The sequence below is a fragment of the Glycine soja genome, chromosome 8 (assembly GCF_004193775.1).
Source record: "Glycine soja cultivar W05 chromosome 8, ASM419377v2, whole genome shotgun sequence".
Lineage (NCBI taxonomy): Eukaryota > Viridiplantae > Streptophyta > Magnoliopsida > Fabales > Fabaceae > Glycine > Glycine soja.
In genome coordinates, this window is record NC_041009.1 from 46035049 (window position 1) to 46055368 (window position 20320).

Sequence of the window (20320 nt, forward strand, 5' to 3'; positions counted from 1 at the left end):
CTTGTAAAAACTTCATTTTTTGTAAGTAAAATTACACTTTTGGTCCCTCAATTTTACTCCAATTTTGATTTTGGTCCCCCTATAATTTAATTCACACATTTGGTCCCCCAGTTTTATAAATCCCTTTATAAATTGGTCCTGTAAAATTGGTATTTTGAATGGTTTAGCCACTAGTGCTAGAGACATGGTAGGTCTTGATAAATCTCACTTCTTTTTCATTGCAAGTTTTTCACTCACTTGGAACCCAGAGAAAAATCACTCTTTGTCTTTCTCTCACTTCCGAGGTTGTTTCACTTCGAAAAGTGACGCATGAATCTCAACCTGAGTCTGAAATTTTCAGATCTCTTACTTTCACACCCCTTGTCGCAAACCAAGACCCGACACAGACACAGTCTTCAATCAACGTTAATTCCGTCAAAATCAATGACAAAAAGGTTTCAATTGGAGGATGTGTTGGTGCAGATTGATTTTGATACTTCCATGGTGTGATTTAGTCCTTCGCTTCTCACGAAGCAAGCTAGTTGCTCTGATTTCAAACCATAGTTTTCTGGTGATAATAGCTTATTGTTATCCATACCATATAGTTTTTCTTAGATTAAAATGAGTTTTGAGGAGTTTTAACAGAATCTGTAATAATCCCCTCTTTTTTTTCTTTTTTTTGCTTCCCCATGCGGTATTATGTGTATACGACTGCTTAAGTGGTCTATATATGACAATTATATTTTTGTTTGAAATTTGAAATACAACTTCTCCAGTAAGAAAATTTGGCTGAATTTATAAAGGGATTTATAAAATTGAGGGACCAAATGTGTGAATTAAATTATAGGGGGACCAAAATTAAAATTGGAGTAAAACTGAGAGACCAAAAGTCCAATTTTACCTAAAAAAAATGAAGTCTTTATAGAAAATCACTCAGACGTTGACACGTGACATTTACACGTGTCAGTCAATGTCTGAGATTAACGATCAATGTCCAAATCGGGCTTCCAAGACCAATTTTGTAGGATTTATAAAACTGAGGGACCAAATTTGTGAATTAAATTATCGTGAAACCAAATCCAAAATTGGAGATAAATTGGGGGACCAAAAGTACAATTTTGTCTATTTTAAATTTTAAATTTTGGTTTCAATATCTTTTATAACTACTAAATCGAATGTATTTTTAAATTTGATTTAAATCATTATCTTAAACTAACAATCTTATCATATTTTAAATTTTGGTTTCAATATTTTTTATAACTACTGAATCAAATATATTTTCAAATTTTATTTCAATCATTATCTTAAACTAAAAATCTTATCATATTTTAAATTTTAAATTTTGGTTACATAATTTTTATAACTAACAGATTTATTGTACAATTAAAAATTATGTTTCAATATTCTTATAACAAATTTTAATTATTAAAAATTTTCATTTAAATATTTATTGTAACTAAAAAATTTAAATTATTTTTAATTATGATTTCAATATTTTTCATAAGTAACAAATTCAATATCTTTTAAATATTTGTTTCAATTTTTTTAAAAATGAGATAAATATAATATAAAAATATTGAAAATTAATATTTTAACCAATCTAATCTTAATTTTAGTAATCTAATATAATTTTAGTAATAAATAATATATATATTTTTAAAAAAAATAATATCTTAATTTTAGCAATCTAATCTTAAATTTTAATTTATTCAACAAAAAGAAACAAAAAAAATTCATACGGATCATCAATCCGTATGAACCATGCGGAAATATATTTTTAAATTTTATTTCAATCATTATCTTAAACTAAAAATCTTATCATATTTTAAATTTTGGTTTCATAATTTTTATAACTAGCAGATTTATTATAAAATTAAAAATTATGTTTCAATATTTGTTTAACAAATTTAAATTATTAAAAATTTTCATTTAAATATTTATTGTAACTAAAAAATTTAAATTATTTTTAATTATGATTTCAATATTTTTCATAAGTAACAAATTCAATATCTTTTAAATATCTGTTTCGATTTTTTTTAAAGTGAGACAAATATAATATAACAATATTGAAAATTAATTGTTTCACCAATCTAATCTAAATTTTAGCAATAACTAATATATTTTAAAAAATGTATCTTAATTTTAGCAATCTAATCTTAAATTTTAAATTATTCAACAAAAAAACTCATACGAATGGTTCATATGGATCGATAATCCGTATGAACTATACGGATTGATGATCCGTCAATCTGTATGGGTTCTTCCAAAAAAATTTCATTTTTTTTGTTGGAGAGGAAGAATAAGTACAAGAATTTTAATTGCACTTTTATTCATCACGATAGGAATTGGGTTCAACACCAAGCAACCAACAAGAAGAAGCAGCAACCAACACCCAACAACATCGAAGAAGACGAAGCAGCAGCAACGCCCGACAGAGGAAACAACAATGTGTGTGAGAAGAAACAAAGAAAAACGAAGAAAAAAGAAGAAGCAAAGGAACAACGAGAGGAAGAGGAAGAAGAAGAAACAAAAATGTAGTGGGGCAGAGGAGAAAGAAAGTGACTCGTACGAACCATGTTCCTTTATATATTAAATGGCTCAAGAATAATTTAATCATTTCACTAAAGGTGCTTAATGTCCCAACAAAAATGTTGGATGTCCAAAATAACACCCTTGAGTTCATCAAAGCTAGCAACTGTAATATTCAAGGACCATAACAATGCAATGCCAAAAACGTGTTTTTTGTCTCATGCGTAAGTCTTAAAAAATAATCAATTTGGTCCCATGCATAAAGTAGCTTCGTATAGTGTTTTGTCTAATATTTATTTTTCTTTAATTTATACCAATATTAACAGGGAAAGAACTAATATATTGGTGTTCAAAGAAATATTTTTCTTTAAAATATGCTCCTATATTATATGTCATCTTCAAATTCTTCTTTTTTTCTTTTGTATTACTTTCTTTTACCGTCATCCATTTTAAATACTATTTCCTTAATTATGATAAAAAAAAGCACTTAAAATTATCTTAAATAATATTTAGAATAATTACAAAATTATTTTAAAATACTTATAATTATGAAATTTTAAGTTGCAATCAAAATAATTAAATATGCCAATTTACACCTACCAATTAATTCAAGAACTGATTTTACCAAATATTTTTTATTCAACTAATTATAAAAAAATTAAAATTAAATTTTCGATTTTAATTTAAATCATCTAAAAACTTTGTCAAAAAAATTGAATATTAATGAAATAATTTTTATCAGTTAATTAACTTTTAATTAATCCAAGTTTTAAATGAATCAAATAAAATAGAAATTATTCTTTTAAATAGATAGAAATCTATGTTTAATTACCTCCTTAGATTTACTTTATGCAGGACAAGGAACGTGTTTTTCTGCATGTCCGCAGGTGTGAACTTTGATAGTCCCCGAACATTAATCTGTAATGCAATAATCATGGACCCCAAATCTGAATATTTGAATATGACAGTTGCTTCGCTTGCCAATTAGTGTGGCACTCCTAATTAATTTTGCTCCTTTATTACCAACTAACCATTGTTATGCCCGCATGGCTACATCACACCAGTTAGATATACAGTGGACAAAAATATTTATTTTATTTCAAAAGTAATTAAAATATAGTACACAAAACAGTTTAAATGAATTAAAAAATAAATAAAACAGTTTGAATATATATAATTTCAAATTAAAAATATAAGAATTTAAATTAGATTTTGATTTATAGCATATGTAGAAGAGAATATTTGAATTCTAAGAAAAGGACAAATTAAAGTAATCAGGTAAAATAAAATTCAAAGATTTAGATAAACTATAAAATTCAATATACTAATTAGGTGAAAAGATACAGAAAGTAAGAAAACAATATATTCAGTTATTATAATTATCATGGCAATGATATATATATATATATATATATATATATATATATATATATATATATATATATATATATATATATATATATATACCATCTAATTTATATATTGTCCTTGAATACATGTAACAGACAAATTAATTTTTTTCTCAGTCCAACATCTTGCAATTTATTATTATAAGTAGGCTTTCGATTTTCTTTAGTGGTAGGTTAATCTCTTTTAAAAAAAGTTAATCACTTTCAAAAGATCTTAAAATTTCATCATTTTGAATCCTGAGTACATTCGTATTTCAAAGCATAAAATAAATACAATCTAAATTTAACTCCTAACCTTTTTATCGGACAATATTTTTCAATTTACCCTTATCATCAAGTATTTTTTTTTTTTCTTTGTTGGTATCAGCATCCATCTCCTTCCCTTTTTCTTTGATGGCAACAATATCAATCTTTTCTTTCTTTACTTCGATGGGATCGACATCTTTCTTTTCTCTCTTTTTTATGATCGCAATAGTCGTTTTTCCAATTTCAACAGTCATAATAGCCATTTTTTCAATTTAAATGGCCACAGTAGCTAGCTGTTTGTTGGAGATGTGAAGGAAAATGATTCATACAGTTTCTACCTAGTAACTTATCAGTTATCACACTTGGTTTTGGAGTTGTGTTATGTATCCCATGTTTCTTGCTTCATAATTTTGTGTTTGAAATGAATGGGTACATCCTTAGAAATTATTTGGAGCAATTTAACATCATGTAGTAAGACTTTTTCATACAACTTTGTGGTATCAAAGCCGTGGACTTCACTGAGGATAGGTAGGATTATAAGGGTTTCTAAAGATGGATGAAGACATAACGGATCCATTCATTCTTAAACTATTCCTCTATAGACCTAGAGCATAAAATAAAAAAGCTAAAGTGTATGGAAAATTTTCAGATTAAAATGACTAATGGAATATAACAGCAACAACACTGGTAACTTAATTAATTAGTTTATCTCTATCTGTGACTGAGTATTATTAACATACAATAATAGCATTGCTTTGCAAACAATTTGGTCTTCGTAAACACCCAAAGTATGTTGATCTTAAAATCAAAAGGATTCATGACAATATATTTTACACAGACATAGTTAAAACAAATTCTATGAACCACCAACACACATAAAATATTTTTAAAGGCACATTTATGTCAACATTGATGATTTTTTATTTTCAGATTCGAGAACTTCATGCTGTTTACATCAACTATAAAGGTCACTTAAGACCCACATCCACAAATCATGAGTAATGTATGAATTAATTAAAACATAATCCAACTTGCAATTTGCTTTAATATGTACAACATTTAGGAGACATGTCTAAATTGGGGCTCAGCTTCACGAGAACCACTACTTATGCACTTCGACTAAGTAGTGAAAGCAAGATGACAACGGAGCAACATGAGAAACAACGGAGCGGGCTGCGATGTCAACACGGAGGGCACGTGAGACGACGGAGTGGGCTGCTAAGGCATAGACAAGGCATTGTCGGGGATTAGTGAACGAGATTCAGAGCTAGCTAGCTAGGTTGCGACTGAACGAAGGACAACAATCACATGCTTAAATCGCTAAGCAAACAAAGATGATTTTTAGGTTTAAACCATCTTTGTATGGTAAGCAAAAATTTACAAATTTGTCATCGCCTACTATTCAAAAACAGGTATATGGAAATGTTATTGTTGTCTTCCTGTTTATTATAATAATGTCACGGTCACACTTTCTAAAATGGTACAGTTTTTTAAAAAACCGTCTTAAAATCACCAACATAAATAACACATTTTTTAATAGTGATTATAATATCACAAAGTATAAGTTCAAAGAAAAACATAAATACATAAATATAAATAAATTAAAAACACATTATATATATATATGTATATATAATGATACTATAATATCTATATCCTCAAATAATAAACTTTTTTATTTACTATTTGAATTAGAAATAACAAAGAAGACTAGCCGGATCTAGGTAATTACAAAAAGTATCCATAAGCCAAAATAATAATTACTTATTTATTCAAACTGAGGATAAGAGTGAGTATTTATACGTTTATAATTTTTTGTGGGGATGAATTTATTTAAAAAAATTTATTATCCTAAAAATTAAGATAATAACATTTTTTAGTTATATTATAATTTTAAATAATATTTGCTGTAAGGTTATGATATTTAATGACGATTACACATGAAAGTTATATATATATATATATATAAATTATATATGAGAAATTTTAAGAAGATAATAAACGTACAAAATAATGTAAAAATAATAATAAGTTTGGAGCATATTTCAAATACTACATCAAACAGATAAATTTATAAGTGAACTTTTTAGTTTTACAGAATCTAAACTTGAGGATGTCTGTTTTATTTTTAAAAAAAATATAATGTTCTCTGAAAACATTATTTTTTGGTAATGTATTGTACTTATATATTTTGCATAAAATTATTTTTATTGAAATGTGAGATTTTGAATTTTTGAGTTAGGAAAAATGTTTCAATACCTATATAGTAAATAAATAAAAAATTGGAAAAATTCTACTAGAATTAAATGTCAAAACTTTTGATTTTCATGCAATATATATAAATATTTTCAAAAATGTTTATCTCCAATTAAACAGAATTTACCTATTCCTAAGATTCATGAATGTCCAAACATAGGAAATTTTCTTTCAACCAAATCCAATGCATAAGTTCACACTAATATATTATACATATGTACTTTTACAATGGCTATTTGAAAAGTTGAAAACGGAAAATGTAAGCAGAAGGATTTGACAGAAATCATAGTGAATACAGATCATAGTGAGCACTTCGTATATTGTTTGGTCTAATACTTTCGGTACCAAATATGATTGGGGGCGATGAATACATTGGGCTCTTTTTATTGTTTGGGTTCATCAAAGCTGACACCTGTAATTAATATTGGAGGACCATAACGATGCAATGCCAAAAACGTGTTTTTTTTGTCTCATGCGCAAGTTTTGAAAAAATAAACCAATTTGGTCCTATGCATATAGTAGCTTCAATTATTGTTAAAAAGTGCCTCCTTTTTATTCAACAAAAAATCAATTTCTATTTTATTTGATTAATCCAGAAGATGGTTCAATTAAAATATAATTAAGTGATAAGAAAATCATTTCATTATTTGTTTTAAATAATGGGATATATAATGTTCATAATTAATCAAATGAAAAGTATTGGGAAAAATAGTTATTTTTTTAGTTATTTAAATAGTTGATAAGTGTAAAATTAAATATTGAATTATTGTATTACAACTTACAATTTGATAACTATTTATATTTATAACTCTTTACAAAATTTTGGTTTAATTTATTATATAAATGATTTAGATTTTTTAAAAGTTATATTCTATCTTTAAATATTTATTAGATATATGAAATTATTATCGGTTTAAGTTATATGCTTCTACACTTATAATCTAATTGTTAAAAAAATATCCATATATTTTTTAAAAATATATTGTATACTATCGTAAAAATAAATAATAAATTAGTTTTATTTCATTATAAATATATTAAATAAAGTTAAGATGCTATTATTTGAATAGGCTGCTTTCAAATTATTATTATTACTCTTAATATTTGTTGATTGAATTGAAACTACTTTAAAATCTTAAAAACCAAAATATACTAATTTGAAATTACGTCGTTTTAATTAATATGTCTTGGTATCATCTTAATCAATATTAACATGTATTATATATTTTTTATCATGATGTTGGTATGAAATATTCATCACAAGAATTATTGATTTGAATATTTTATTTTATTTTTTGCTTAGCATAAGATTGAAAAAAGAAAAAAGAGAAAAAAGTTATGAATTTGAATTTCTTATACTAATTAAAACAATTTAATAAATTAAAAATTAACATTTATTAATAAAAAAAATGAATAAAGAGACTGAAATATAAAAGGTGTTGTTTTGTAAAACATTGTACAGGTTTTTAAATGAATAATATAAGTATATATATAGAGAAAAATACTGAGTGTGAATGATGTGTTAAATGATCGAATATATATCATTTTACTCTTTTATTTATTTCTCTCCGAAAGCAAAAAATTTCTCTTAAAATATGGTGTTGTAGTTCACCTGCAAGACTATTGGGAAGCAAACAAGCATCAAATATCATTAAAGAGAAACAAAATAAGAATACACAAAATAGAAAGATTAGTCCAAAATTGGGGGACAAAATTAAGAAAACTTATAGTTAGGCATAGATAATATATTGCTAGGGAACTCTCCCCTAACAAAATGTTGGATAATCAAAGTTCCAACAAATAAAATTACACACATCCATAAAGGATTGTGAGAACACAAGAAAAATTATATTGTAAAAAAAATAACAACGAACACAAAAATTCGATATAATTCGACATTTCTTGCCTACGGCCACGGAACAATCTCAAAAGTATTTTCCTATCCCATGAATGATTATAAGATTGTAACTCACTTTCTACAAACTTGAATATCTCACTCAATAATTACAAGAAATGATAACATTTTTACACAAAAATATTTTTCTCTCAACTAAGTAACTTTCTTTTACAATCTCTCTTTTAGACACTCTTTCTTCATATATGTGTACTAATTATCTTCTTTGTTTATAATGTCTTTTGTATTGATACATTAGGACAAAATAAAGATACACAAAATAAGGAGACTTGACCAAAACACTAGCACAAAATTAAGAGAATCTATAGTTAGGCATATACAATTTATTTCTTAGTTGGGAACTCTTCCCTAATAAAAAAAAAAACTAGAACAGAGTTTCACAAAAAAGGCGACCGAGACTCAACTCCAAAGGAAGCCAACTTATCGGCGCAAGAATTTCCATCTTTGTAAGACAATTCTCAAGGTGTAAACTAGTATACTGGGGTTCAATAAACATTTTCTTTTGAAATATGTTTCTTTGGTATTACTTTCTTTTATTCTGATTCGTATTAAATACCATTTCCTCAATTATGATAAAATAATTAATCTTTGACATGCAGTGATGGTTCCCAAATATTAATCTGTAATGTGAGGCCACATAAGGTGTAGTCGTGTACAACTCTCATGGACCCCAAATATCACACTTGCTTCGCTTGCCAATTAAGGCCACATCACGTGACTCCTTATTAATTTTGCCTGCATCACACCAGACGGCAGACACCAGTTATCTATATACAGTGGGCAAAGATACATCTTTATTTTATTTCAAAAGTAATTAAAATATAAATACATAAAATAGTAAAAAAAAAATAAAGCAGTTTAAATATAATGTAGTATGCTTGACAAATAATTATATTTCATAAGTATGTGATTAGGGATGAGATTTTGAGGGTGAAGAATATATATTGAAAAAAGATCAACCCCTTGTTAAATATTTGTAAGTTATTGGATAGATTAATCTTTGACTTTTTTTACCCAAGGATACTAGAGATTTAAAGAACTATTTCCCTTGCTAGTATTGTTTACGTGGTTAGAGTTTTTGTAAAGGTACAATAATTGATTGTTTTTATTTCATTGATAAAAGAAGCAAGTAGTAAAGCTGTAAAAACAACCAAGAAAATCAAGGACCAAAATTAGCCACGACGTAGCTACATTGGACCAATGACTGTTGGACGTTGCTCCTAGACTTGTAGTTTTACCCATTCAGCTTCATGCCTCACATGACAAATGACAGTTGGCACATGTGTATAATATATTAATATAGTAATATTGGTGTTCCACCCGTGCATATGTTAGATTATAGAATCACAAATGATTTTTATTTTATTTAAATAATTTATAATATAATATAATGTATGTAATTATAGTAATACAAGAACCTATTTATAACATTTTTCTATTTTATTTTGTCTTGTTGTGTTTTGAAATGATTAAAAATGTGTATTTTTAATTAACACCACATCCCAAATTAAAAAAGGAAAAATTAAGATAATAAATAAATTGAAGTAGAATACTCCATTAATATCCCCAATTATTTTAAATATTTAAATAGTATCCACTAATGTCATTATTTTATATTCTATACTTCCTTTCATCCTTTTTTCTGTTTGATGATTATACCATGTTCCATTTATTTCTATTGATCAATAAAAAAAATCACATTATTATTACCACATCGATAAGAGTGAACGAGTTGAGCTTTTGTGGATGATTCATATTCAACACATTAAATATTTGATCAAACTTATTTATTAATTAAATAAATTAATTAAAGTATGATGTCAGATTTAATTATTTAAATGAGTAATAGGTTTAAATTGTTTAAACTTAAAAAAACATTTCAAAAAATATTTTTTGAAAAAGCATTTTTTAAGAACCATTCAAATAAGACTTGTTTCTTAAAAAGAAACATAAAACCATTTAAAAAAAAAGCATATTAGACAAACACATAAAATACAGAAAACAAACATGCACATGAAGTGTTTTGTTTTAAAACCTGAACAAACATGCACATAATCTAAACTTACAAGCTTGACATTAACAAAAAGTGAATAGTAATTCATTTTAATAGTTGATGATAATTTTATTCTTTATTATTTTTTAGTAACCATCATAATTAAAGTTTTTAATTTTTTGGATGGGACCTAAAAATATCTTTCCAAATTTAATTGATTATGAGATTAATCTTCCTTTAAAATTTAATCATACATCCTTAAAAATATATTCTAAACGATCAAATTTAGATTATTCTCCCGAGACTCTGTATGCAAGCCATGAACTACACTTATGAGGTCTAATCATAGTTGTTTTTGCACGAGTCACCTATTTTACCCCCTGCCAGCAAGCACGTCTATAAATGGATTCTTCCAACTTAATTGGGTTATTCACGCAGCTGAATAAAGAAAAAAGCCTTTCATAGTGAGATAGCCCTAGAAATGTTTCGTGCATCTTTGTTTGCTCTCTTTCTACTTTCTGCCTTCTCCTCCTCACTCTTACCTTTAACCACTGCTCAAGATTACGTTCTCGACACGGACGGTCACGCGGTTGAAAATCACGGTACATACTATTTGTTGCCAGCGAAATCAGGAAGCGGCGGCGGTGGAATAGAGGTAGCCGCAACTGGCAAAGAAAGTTGCGCTCTCACTGTAGTGCAATCTCTGAACGAGGACTCCATGGGGCTACCATTGAAGCTTTCAAGCCCATCCATCACTACGTCTCACTTCACCGAATACACTTCGTTGAGCATCGAGTTCACTTCGGCGCCGGCGCCTTGTTCGTCCGCTTCGGAGTGGACCGTTGTCAAGGGATTACCCGAAGGACGTGCCGTTAAACTTAACGATTACGGGAACACCGTAGAGGGTGACTTTGCTTTTGTATGTGCTAAGAGAGAATTTTACCGTTGCAATAAATCGTATCAGCTTATTTTCTGTCCATATGGTCTTATGAGGTGTGAAGATGTTGGGATCTCTATTGACGATGATGGAAACAGGCGTTTGGTGATCTCCGACGGGAATCCATTCCTGTTTAAGCTTCAGAAAGTTGGTTCATCTTCTTCTGCATGAAGCACCTCCGTGTAGTTTCTCCTAGTGAGAGACGTGTGCAAGATGATGCTTGATAAATAAATGATTTGGTTGTAACTACCGAAGGATTAGATAAAACTAATCAAAGCTTATATATGCTACGTTTTCGGCTTAATTTTTTGTGTTCATATTTCTAGAGCCATAGTATATAAGATTGGCTCAACGTATTTAATTTTAGGTCTAAAATATATTTTGATATCAGATTTTTCTTATAAATTATAATTAAATACAATGTTTTTTAATATAAAAAAACAATATTTTATTAAAATGATTATATATTTTCATTCAAAGTTTATATTTTGAACTTTTCAAGATACAAAATCATTTATTGAATTATTACGATAGATATAAGTGAGGATAAATTTAACTTAGTTTCGCATAAAAAAAATTAAATTAGCTTTAACATAATTACATGGGCAAAGTGAGATTCTGAATTACCAAAAAAAAGGGGTTAAAAATGTAACATAAGAAACAATTACAAAATAATTTAACATAATTCACATAAATTAAACAAAACAAGTATTGATATAAAAAAACAAATAAAATATTGACACTAGTCCTATAGCTTTTTATTCTATATACAACCGTATAAAAACGAAGTCTTTTACTTTATTAATGACTTGTTTTTTCTTTTGAAAAAGTTGAAAAGATTAAAGTAACACTATTCTTCAAAGAAGGGATTTACTTTAGAAAATGAAATCAAAATTTATAGTCATTAATTAAGAAAAAAATTATTGAAATTTATATGATTGCATAACTCATTTTTAGTGAATATGTATTTAATTATAAATGTTGTTGATTAAATGCTTTGAGAAGTTTTATTTTGTTGAGAGAAGTTTTATTTTGTTGAAAAAGTTTTCAAGCTTAACAATAATTGTGAAATTTAGGTTTAATTGTCAAACAAATCAGACAATAATGGTTAGATTCTCTCTAATTAATTTACTATTTGTTTTTAAGATAATAATGAGAATGTTAATATCATTTAGTTCTTGACTAGCAAAATTTAAAAGAAGGGAAATTACAAATGTTTTAGACATAAATTGATGCAGAAACTTGAATTAAAGCCTTGAAGAAGAAGTTGAAGTTAGAAAGTATCTCGCTTAGTGTGTAAGACAAGCCTAGTGCAATGCCTTGCTCAGCGACTAGCTCATGCTTAGCGCAAAAAAGACCCACGAAGAAACTTGAAGGCATGCTTAGCATGGATCCTGCGCTAAGTGCGCGATCACCGTCATATTCGCTAAGCGTAGTAGTCAAGCTTAACACGAGGTCGTGTGAATTTTAAGCTAAGTACACCTATAAAAAGAGGAGGAAGCTAAGGAGAAAGATACATCGAAACTCAGAGTCCTTTACTGAACACACCCAAAGTCCTGAGCATCTCAAATAGGGGAACCCTCCCTAAAATCATTTCTTCCCTCCTTTTCTATCCCTATCCTTCGTCTTCCATCCTCATCAACCCCCTGAAGTGTAAGATCTCTCATGAGAATGAGAGGTTAAACCCCCCATTGTTGGGAGTCTAACAGCCAAACTCTTATAATTTAATTATTTCTCTACTATCTATCTAATGCAATTCCAATTTTTATTGTTCCTTTTTTGTGCTTATTATTATTGATTGTGGTCTGATCATCCATACTCATGCATCTGTTTAGGATTTAGGCATTGAAAAGTGTTTATTTTTTAAAGAACTGGAAAAGAGCATCTAAATGAATCATATCTAGGGATATAATGATATTGTTTAGCCTATTCATGTATCCCTATTCTTAATGCAATTTACTATTTTGTTTCTGCAAAGAGATTTGAGAGAAAAAATAGATAAATTATACTCTTTCACTTGAAAAAATAGATAAAACTATATCTTTTTTAAAGAAAAAAAAACAATTCTCCTGTTGTAAACTAGTATATTGGTGTTCAAGAAATATTTTCCTTTAAAATATGCTCCTATATTATATGTCATCTTGAAATCTTTCTTTTTTCTTTTGCATTACTTTATTTTATTCTCATCCATTTTAAATACCATTTCCTTAATTATGATAAAAAGTAATTAAAATTATTTTAAATCATATTCAGAATAATAACGAAATTATTTTAAAATACTTATAATTATTTTAAATCATATTCAGAATAATTAAATATGTAAATTTACACCTATCAACTAATTCAAGAAATAAATTACCAAATATTTTTAATTCAATTAATTATAAAACATTTATAATTAAATTTTCGGTTTTAATTTAAGTTATCTAAAAAATTTACAGAAAAAAACTGAATGTTAATGAAATATTTTTTCATCAGATAATAAATTTTCATTAATCCAAGTTTTAAATGAATCAAATAAAATGGAAATTATTCTTTTAAATAAATAGAAATCTATATTTAATTACCTCCTTAGATTTATTTATGCAGAACAAGGAACGTGTTTTACTGGATGTCAGTGAAGGTGTCATCGATGATGGTCCCCGAATATTAATATGTAATGTGAGGCCATGATGTGTATACAATTATCATGGACCCCAAATATGAATAATTGAATATCACAGTTGCTTCACTTGCCAAGTGGGGCACTCCTAATTAATTTTGCTCCTTTATTACCAACTAACCATTGTTATGTCCGCACGGCTAGCTACATAACACCAGTTAGATATACAGTGGACGAAGATATTTATTTTATTTCAAAAGTAATTAAAATATAAATACACAAAACAGTTTAAATGAATTAAAAAATAAATAAAACATTTTAAATATAATATAATTTGAAATTAAAATTCTAATAATCTTAATTAGATTTTGATTTATTGCATATATATAAGATAATATTTGAATTATATGAAAAGGACAAATTAAAGTAATCAGGTAAAATAAAATTCAAAGGTTTAGATAAACTATAAAATTCAATATAGTAATTAGGTGAAAAGATACAGAAAGTAAGAAAACAATATATACAGTTATTATAATTATCATGGATATGAACTAGAAAAAATGTTTAAAACACAAATAAATAGTAGTCTGATTTTAATTTATATAGAAAAAATAGACCATGTTTTTTTAAAATAAATTTTATAATAGTAATAATAGTAATAATAATAATAACGACAACAAATTTTATAATCAAGAGAAGATTAATATAATATTCAAATAAATTGTAATTGGTACGTACCATTGTAATTATGATTTAATGTGGCTTTAACTAAAATATTGTTCTAAGGGATATATATATATATATATATACCATCTAATTTATATATTAATAACTTCCATCCATTATTAGAAAAATACAGATTAGTGACTGAAATTAGCGACCAAAATACATTAGTCACAGCCAACTGGTTTCACGACTGATAACATCATTGTTATCTGATATCGGTGGCCGATTTAGCAAGCGAAAATTGGAATGCACATAATGTAGTCACTAATTCAGTCACAACACGGCTTAGACTTTTCTAAATGTTATTTAAAAGGAATAAGGACTGATAAGGCGACTGATTTTTATTAGTTGTTGTACCCAAAAAAATAGTCCTATTCTATTATATTCATTTGCAAAAGCAACAACAAAAGTAAAGTATAGTACCCAAAAAAAAAATCCTATTCTATTATATTCATTTTTTTTTATCAAAATTCATGAAGTTTTCATTTCTTTTAAATATGCTCTAATATCATCTTAAAATGTGAGTTTAGGTCTAACTCAATCCAAAAATGAGAAATAAAAGTTGTCCCTCACTTATATATTCTAACTTAACTTTCTTTTTAACCGATGCGAGACTTAAATTTTTTCCAACATATATCCCAACAGGTATCACCCCAAAATATATAGTTAAATCACTTTACATTCACACTAGCAAAATATAATTGCCCCCCTCTCCCCGTGAAACTAATATTAGGCCTTAATGCTAATAGTAAAGGACAAAGCCCACTTGCCATTGTCCAAATGGCAGCAAACTCTTTCCAAACTTTAAGGTACTTTATGACATCAATTGAAGTTTTAAACAACACTTAATTATATAATTTTTATGGTGTTCTTTATGTATTATTCTTATGCCTACCCAATGACATTTTAGTGTAATAATAATTGGCTTGAGACATGTGGTATAATTTGATCCAAAATTTATTTATTTGATCTTTTAATTATTAAGAAGTTCAATATCATCCATGCATGGTGCAGGGAGGGTTGGTTAAAATTATATAATTCTAGTAAAATATCCACAAATTATAATATTTCCAATTAGCTAGTAAGCACCTGTTTGGTTCCGCGTCGAACATGAAGTTATTCCATATAGCTACGCATGTTTGGTTTGCGGGGCTGATAAAAATAAAATAAACCCAAAAACAAAAATTATGATCTATTCATAAAATTATTTTTTCTTTCAATGCAATTTTGTAACATTCTCAAACATCCTCTAAACATGAAGCAAGTAAGTGTTTGGTGCTGTATATGCAAATCAGTTTTTTTTTTAACCAAACATAAAAAAAACTAGAGTATTTTGCTCAACTCACCTATTTTATCCGCTGCCAGCAAGCAGGCTATAAATGGATTCTTTCATATCCAATATCAGAATTTAAATTCTAAAATATTTATTAAAAAACATAAGTCCTTATCGATCACTTATACAATTAATAATATTAATCATCCAGGCACATAACATTTGAGACGAAATCACTACATATAATATGTCAGAAATTAAAACATTTGCAAAAAGCATAAACTTTGATTATTTTATTTAGTAAGACACCAATGTTACTACAACCAAAGCATGTCTCTCACTCACTGGCAGAAAGCACATGATTATTCAGGGCCAGTGCAGATCGAAATTTCTGAAACTGAACGACTAAAGGAGTGTTCTCAGACAGCACCAAGCGCCTGATTCCCTTACCATCGGTACGAATCCCTACATTCTTACATAAGTGAATCGCCACCTCTTCTTCTGGCCATAGACAGAACACAAGCTTATAGCCCACAGAAGAAGAAGAAGCATCATCAGCAACTTTCACAATACTGAACCAACCAGACACTCTATTTTGGTAACCAACAAGCTTAACAGCGAGTCCTCTTTCTGGTAGACCCTCAACGATAGTCCACTTGGAAGGTGGGTCCCACTTAGAAGGAATTGGACTTGGGGGACACCCTGGTCTGAGTGTGGATGGAAACACACCGAACTGAATGCTCTTGAAAAGCTGGCCTTGGGTGATGAAAGCGACTCCTGCTGATCGAGATGCAATCTTTATCGGTAACCCCTCAGAGAGCTCGTTGCCAGATTGCACCACAGTCAGAGGGCAAGTTTCGTTTCCTGCTTTTGCTACTTGTATTCCACCGCCATTTCCTCTTATCACTGGCAACACGAAATAATTGACACCGTATTGAAGCTTATCGCCGTCAGTGTCGTACACATGATCATCATCAGCGGTGGCTGAAGGTAGATATGAGGTGAAGGCACAAAGAAGAAAGAAGAGAGGGAACAAGATAGGAGTTCTCTTCATCTCTTAGGGTTTTCCTTTTCAGTTGCGGACGTGGCTAATTAAGCAAGGTTCGAAGAATTTATTTATAGACATGCAGCGTGCTGATTGAAAAATATGAAGTTTTTTTTTTTTTTACATTAATTTATACATTTTAATTATAAGAGATACAAGAAAAAGAAATAAACAACTACGGATAAAAGAAGTTATAAGATTCATTTAAATTTTTTTTTACTCCGTATAAAACTGTTTTAATGGTTAAAAAAGAAAAAAAATCATGAATTCGAATTACTTATACTAATAAAAATAATTTAATAAATTAAAAATTAATAATTGTCCATAAAAAAAACGATGAATAAAGAGAAAAATCTAAAAGGTGTTGTTTTGTAAAATATTATACAGGTTGTTAGATGAATAATACAAATATATATATATATATATATATATATATATATATATATATATATATATATATATATATATATATCCTTTTTCTCTTTTACTTCTTCCTCTCTCCATGCAGAAATTTTCTGTTAAAAAAATTATGGTGTTTGTAGTTCACCAGCAAGGCTACTGCATGTGAAGCAAACAAAACATTTAATTCAATTAAAGAGAGACAAAATAAAGATACACAAAATAGGGAGACTTGGCCAAAACACTAGCACACAATTAAGAGAATCTATAGTTAGGCATATACATCAATCTATTTGTTAATTGGGAACTCTTTCCTTAATAAAAAAACTAGAACAGAGTTTCACAAAAAAGGCGACCGAGACTCAACTCCAAAGGAAGCCAACTTATCGGCGCAAGAATTTCCATGTTTGTAAGACAATTCTCAAGGTGTAAACTAGTATACTGGGGTTCAATAAACATTTTCTTTTGAAATATGTTCCTTACTTATCATTATTCCAGTTTTATTATGTCTTCTTGAAATTCCTCCTTTTTCTTTGGTATTACTTTCTTTTATTCTCATTCATATTAAATACCGTTTCCTCAATTATGATAAAATAATTAAAATTGTCTTAAATCATATTTCGAATAATTACAAAATTATTTTAAAATACTTATAATTATGAAATTTTAAGTTGTAATCAAAATAATTAAATATGTCAATTTACAATTATCAACTAATTAGAACTAATTTTACTAAATATTTTCATTCAATTAATTAATTAATTATAATATTTCTAATTAAGTATTCGGTTTTTATTTAAATCATCTAAATTTTTTACCAAAAAAACTGAATATTAATGAAATATCTTTTTATCAGATAATTAAATTTTAATTAATACAAGTTATAAATGAATCAGATAAAATAGAAATGATTCTTTTTGAATAAATAGAAATCAATTATATTATCTCCTTAGATTTACTTTATGCAGGACATGCAAGGAACGTGTTTTTCTGCATGTCATCAGCAGTGATGGTCCCCAAATATTAATCTGTAACGTGAGGCCACATAACGTGTAGTCGTGTACTACTCTCACGGACCCCAAATATCACAGTCGCTTCGCTTGCCAAGTATGGCCACTTCACGTGACTCCTAATTAATTTTGCCTGCATCACACCAGACAGCAGACACCAGTTATCTATATACAGTGGGCAAAGATACATCTTTATTTTATTTCAAAAGTAATTAAATTCGTATCAATTTGGTCAGACCTGCCCTCTCCATGCCTGAGCACCACACTCGACAGGTCACCTCTGACCGTTTGAAGGAAGCTGTCGATCGCCTCTCTCAAGGCCAGGCGTCTCTCACCCAGAGCCACACAGCCTTAAACACCAAAATGAATTCCATCCACTCCTTCCTTAACACTAAAATTAACTCCCTCATAGACCAAATCGCAGCCATCACCACCAACCCCAGCTCACCTTCCCCTTCCTCTCAGCCATCTCCTTCTCCGATTCACCGTCCTCACATGAAACTGGACGCACCTCGTTTCAATGGTCACGACCCGCTTGGATGGATATTTAAAATATCCCAATTCTTTGACTGCCAGGCAATTCTGGAGCAAGAGCCTCTCACTGTTGCTTCTTTCTACATGGATGGGTCGGCGCTTCACTGATATCAGTGGATGTCTCGAAATAGGTTCTTTTCATCGTGGCCTATGATATATATCACAGGTCAGGATGGAATATTATCTCAATTTTTATTGTTCCTTTTTTGTGTTTATTGTTATTGATTGTAGTCTGATCATTCATACTCATACATCTATTTAGAATTTAGATATTGAAAAGTGTAAATAGATAAATTAAACTCTTTTACTTGAAAGATCAGAATTAGAATATGAAAGTAGATGTAAATAAAAATTGAGATAATATTAAATAGAAAAAAATTATTATTACATCACAAGTAATTTGTTATGCTAGATCCCAACACATTTGTAGTATGAATTAACCAGTGTTGTTTTTTTGTCTTTCCTATTTTAAAATTTTTTTGTCTTCAATAATTTCACTTTACTTTTGACTCCTTATCTTTTTTTCTTCAATTAATTACTTGAAAATTGGGTATACATCAATCTAAATATAAATAAAATTCTTATAAACTCAACTCTTAGACTTTCATTTTAACTTTATTATTAGAACGAATTGATACATTTGTTAATGCATTAACACTTAATAGCTGGATAATACTAGTATCATTTATTAAATAATTATTACTTCCTTAAAATATCAGTATTAAGTAAAATTATTTTTTGAACCGGCATGACAGTACAGGTATCAATTTAACCTGCACCCTCATGAAAGCTATTGGTCTTGTTAGGTTTATTAGGTCTCTGTCTTGGTACATTAGGAGATGAGCCAAATTATAAAATTCAAGAAAAAAAATGAAAAGGAAATTCAATATAATGTCTGACAAGATAGCTAGACTGCGACATAACATAAGATATTTTCCATATAATTTTCAAGATAACTAGACTGTGACATAACATAAGAGATTTTCCATATAATTTTCAAGATAGCTAGATTGTGGCATAGCATAAGAGATTTTGTGAGACTATTTTTTTTATGTGATTTAATATTTACCATTTATAGTTATTTTTGGTTTCAACACATCAAGTTTTATATTTTTTAGGTAACTGAATCTAATGTAATTAATAAGTTTCATAACTCAAATTTGTAAAAAATAATAATTCAAAATCATGTTTTCTAAATAAAAAATGATTATTATATCAAAATTATTTTTTTAACTTAATTTAAAAATATAAATAAAGACTTAATTATTTTTTAAAAGATAGGAGACTAGACTAAATGTAATCCAAATCATACAGTGCTTGTGGAATGAAATCACATGGGGAAGGTCAAGAAACAAAAGTCAACATAATCAACACATAAGTAAATACTATTTCATGAAATATGACAAATGACATTATATCAAATTTGTTTGGTATAGACCAATGGTATCTTTCACGAGAGGCAGTCCT

General features: G+C 28.1%; 2 protein-coding genes across 2 annotated transcripts; one reads left to right on the forward strand and one right to left on the reverse strand.

Moving 5' to 3' along the window:
- Positions 1-10740: 10740 nt before the first annotated feature.
- Positions 10741-11568, forward strand: LOC114423659 (kunitz-type trypsin inhibitor KTI1-like). Its single transcript, XM_028390490.1, has one exon. It carries the CDS (start codon positions 10809-10811, stop codon positions 11433-11435), a length of 627 nt encoding a protein of 208 aa, XP_028246291.1. The 5' UTR covers positions 10741-10808; the 3' UTR covers positions 11436-11568.
- A 4554-nt stretch (positions 11569-16122) lies between these two features.
- On the reverse strand, positions 16123-16970 carry LOC114423660 (kunitz-type trypsin inhibitor KTI1-like). The gene has a single exon (XM_028390491.1). The coding sequence runs from the start codon at positions 16917-16919 to the stop codon at positions 16203-16205; it is 717 nt and encodes a 238-aa protein (XP_028246292.1). The 5' UTR covers positions 16920-16970; the 3' UTR covers positions 16123-16202.
- Between the last annotated feature and the right edge of the window lie 3350 nt (positions 16971-20320).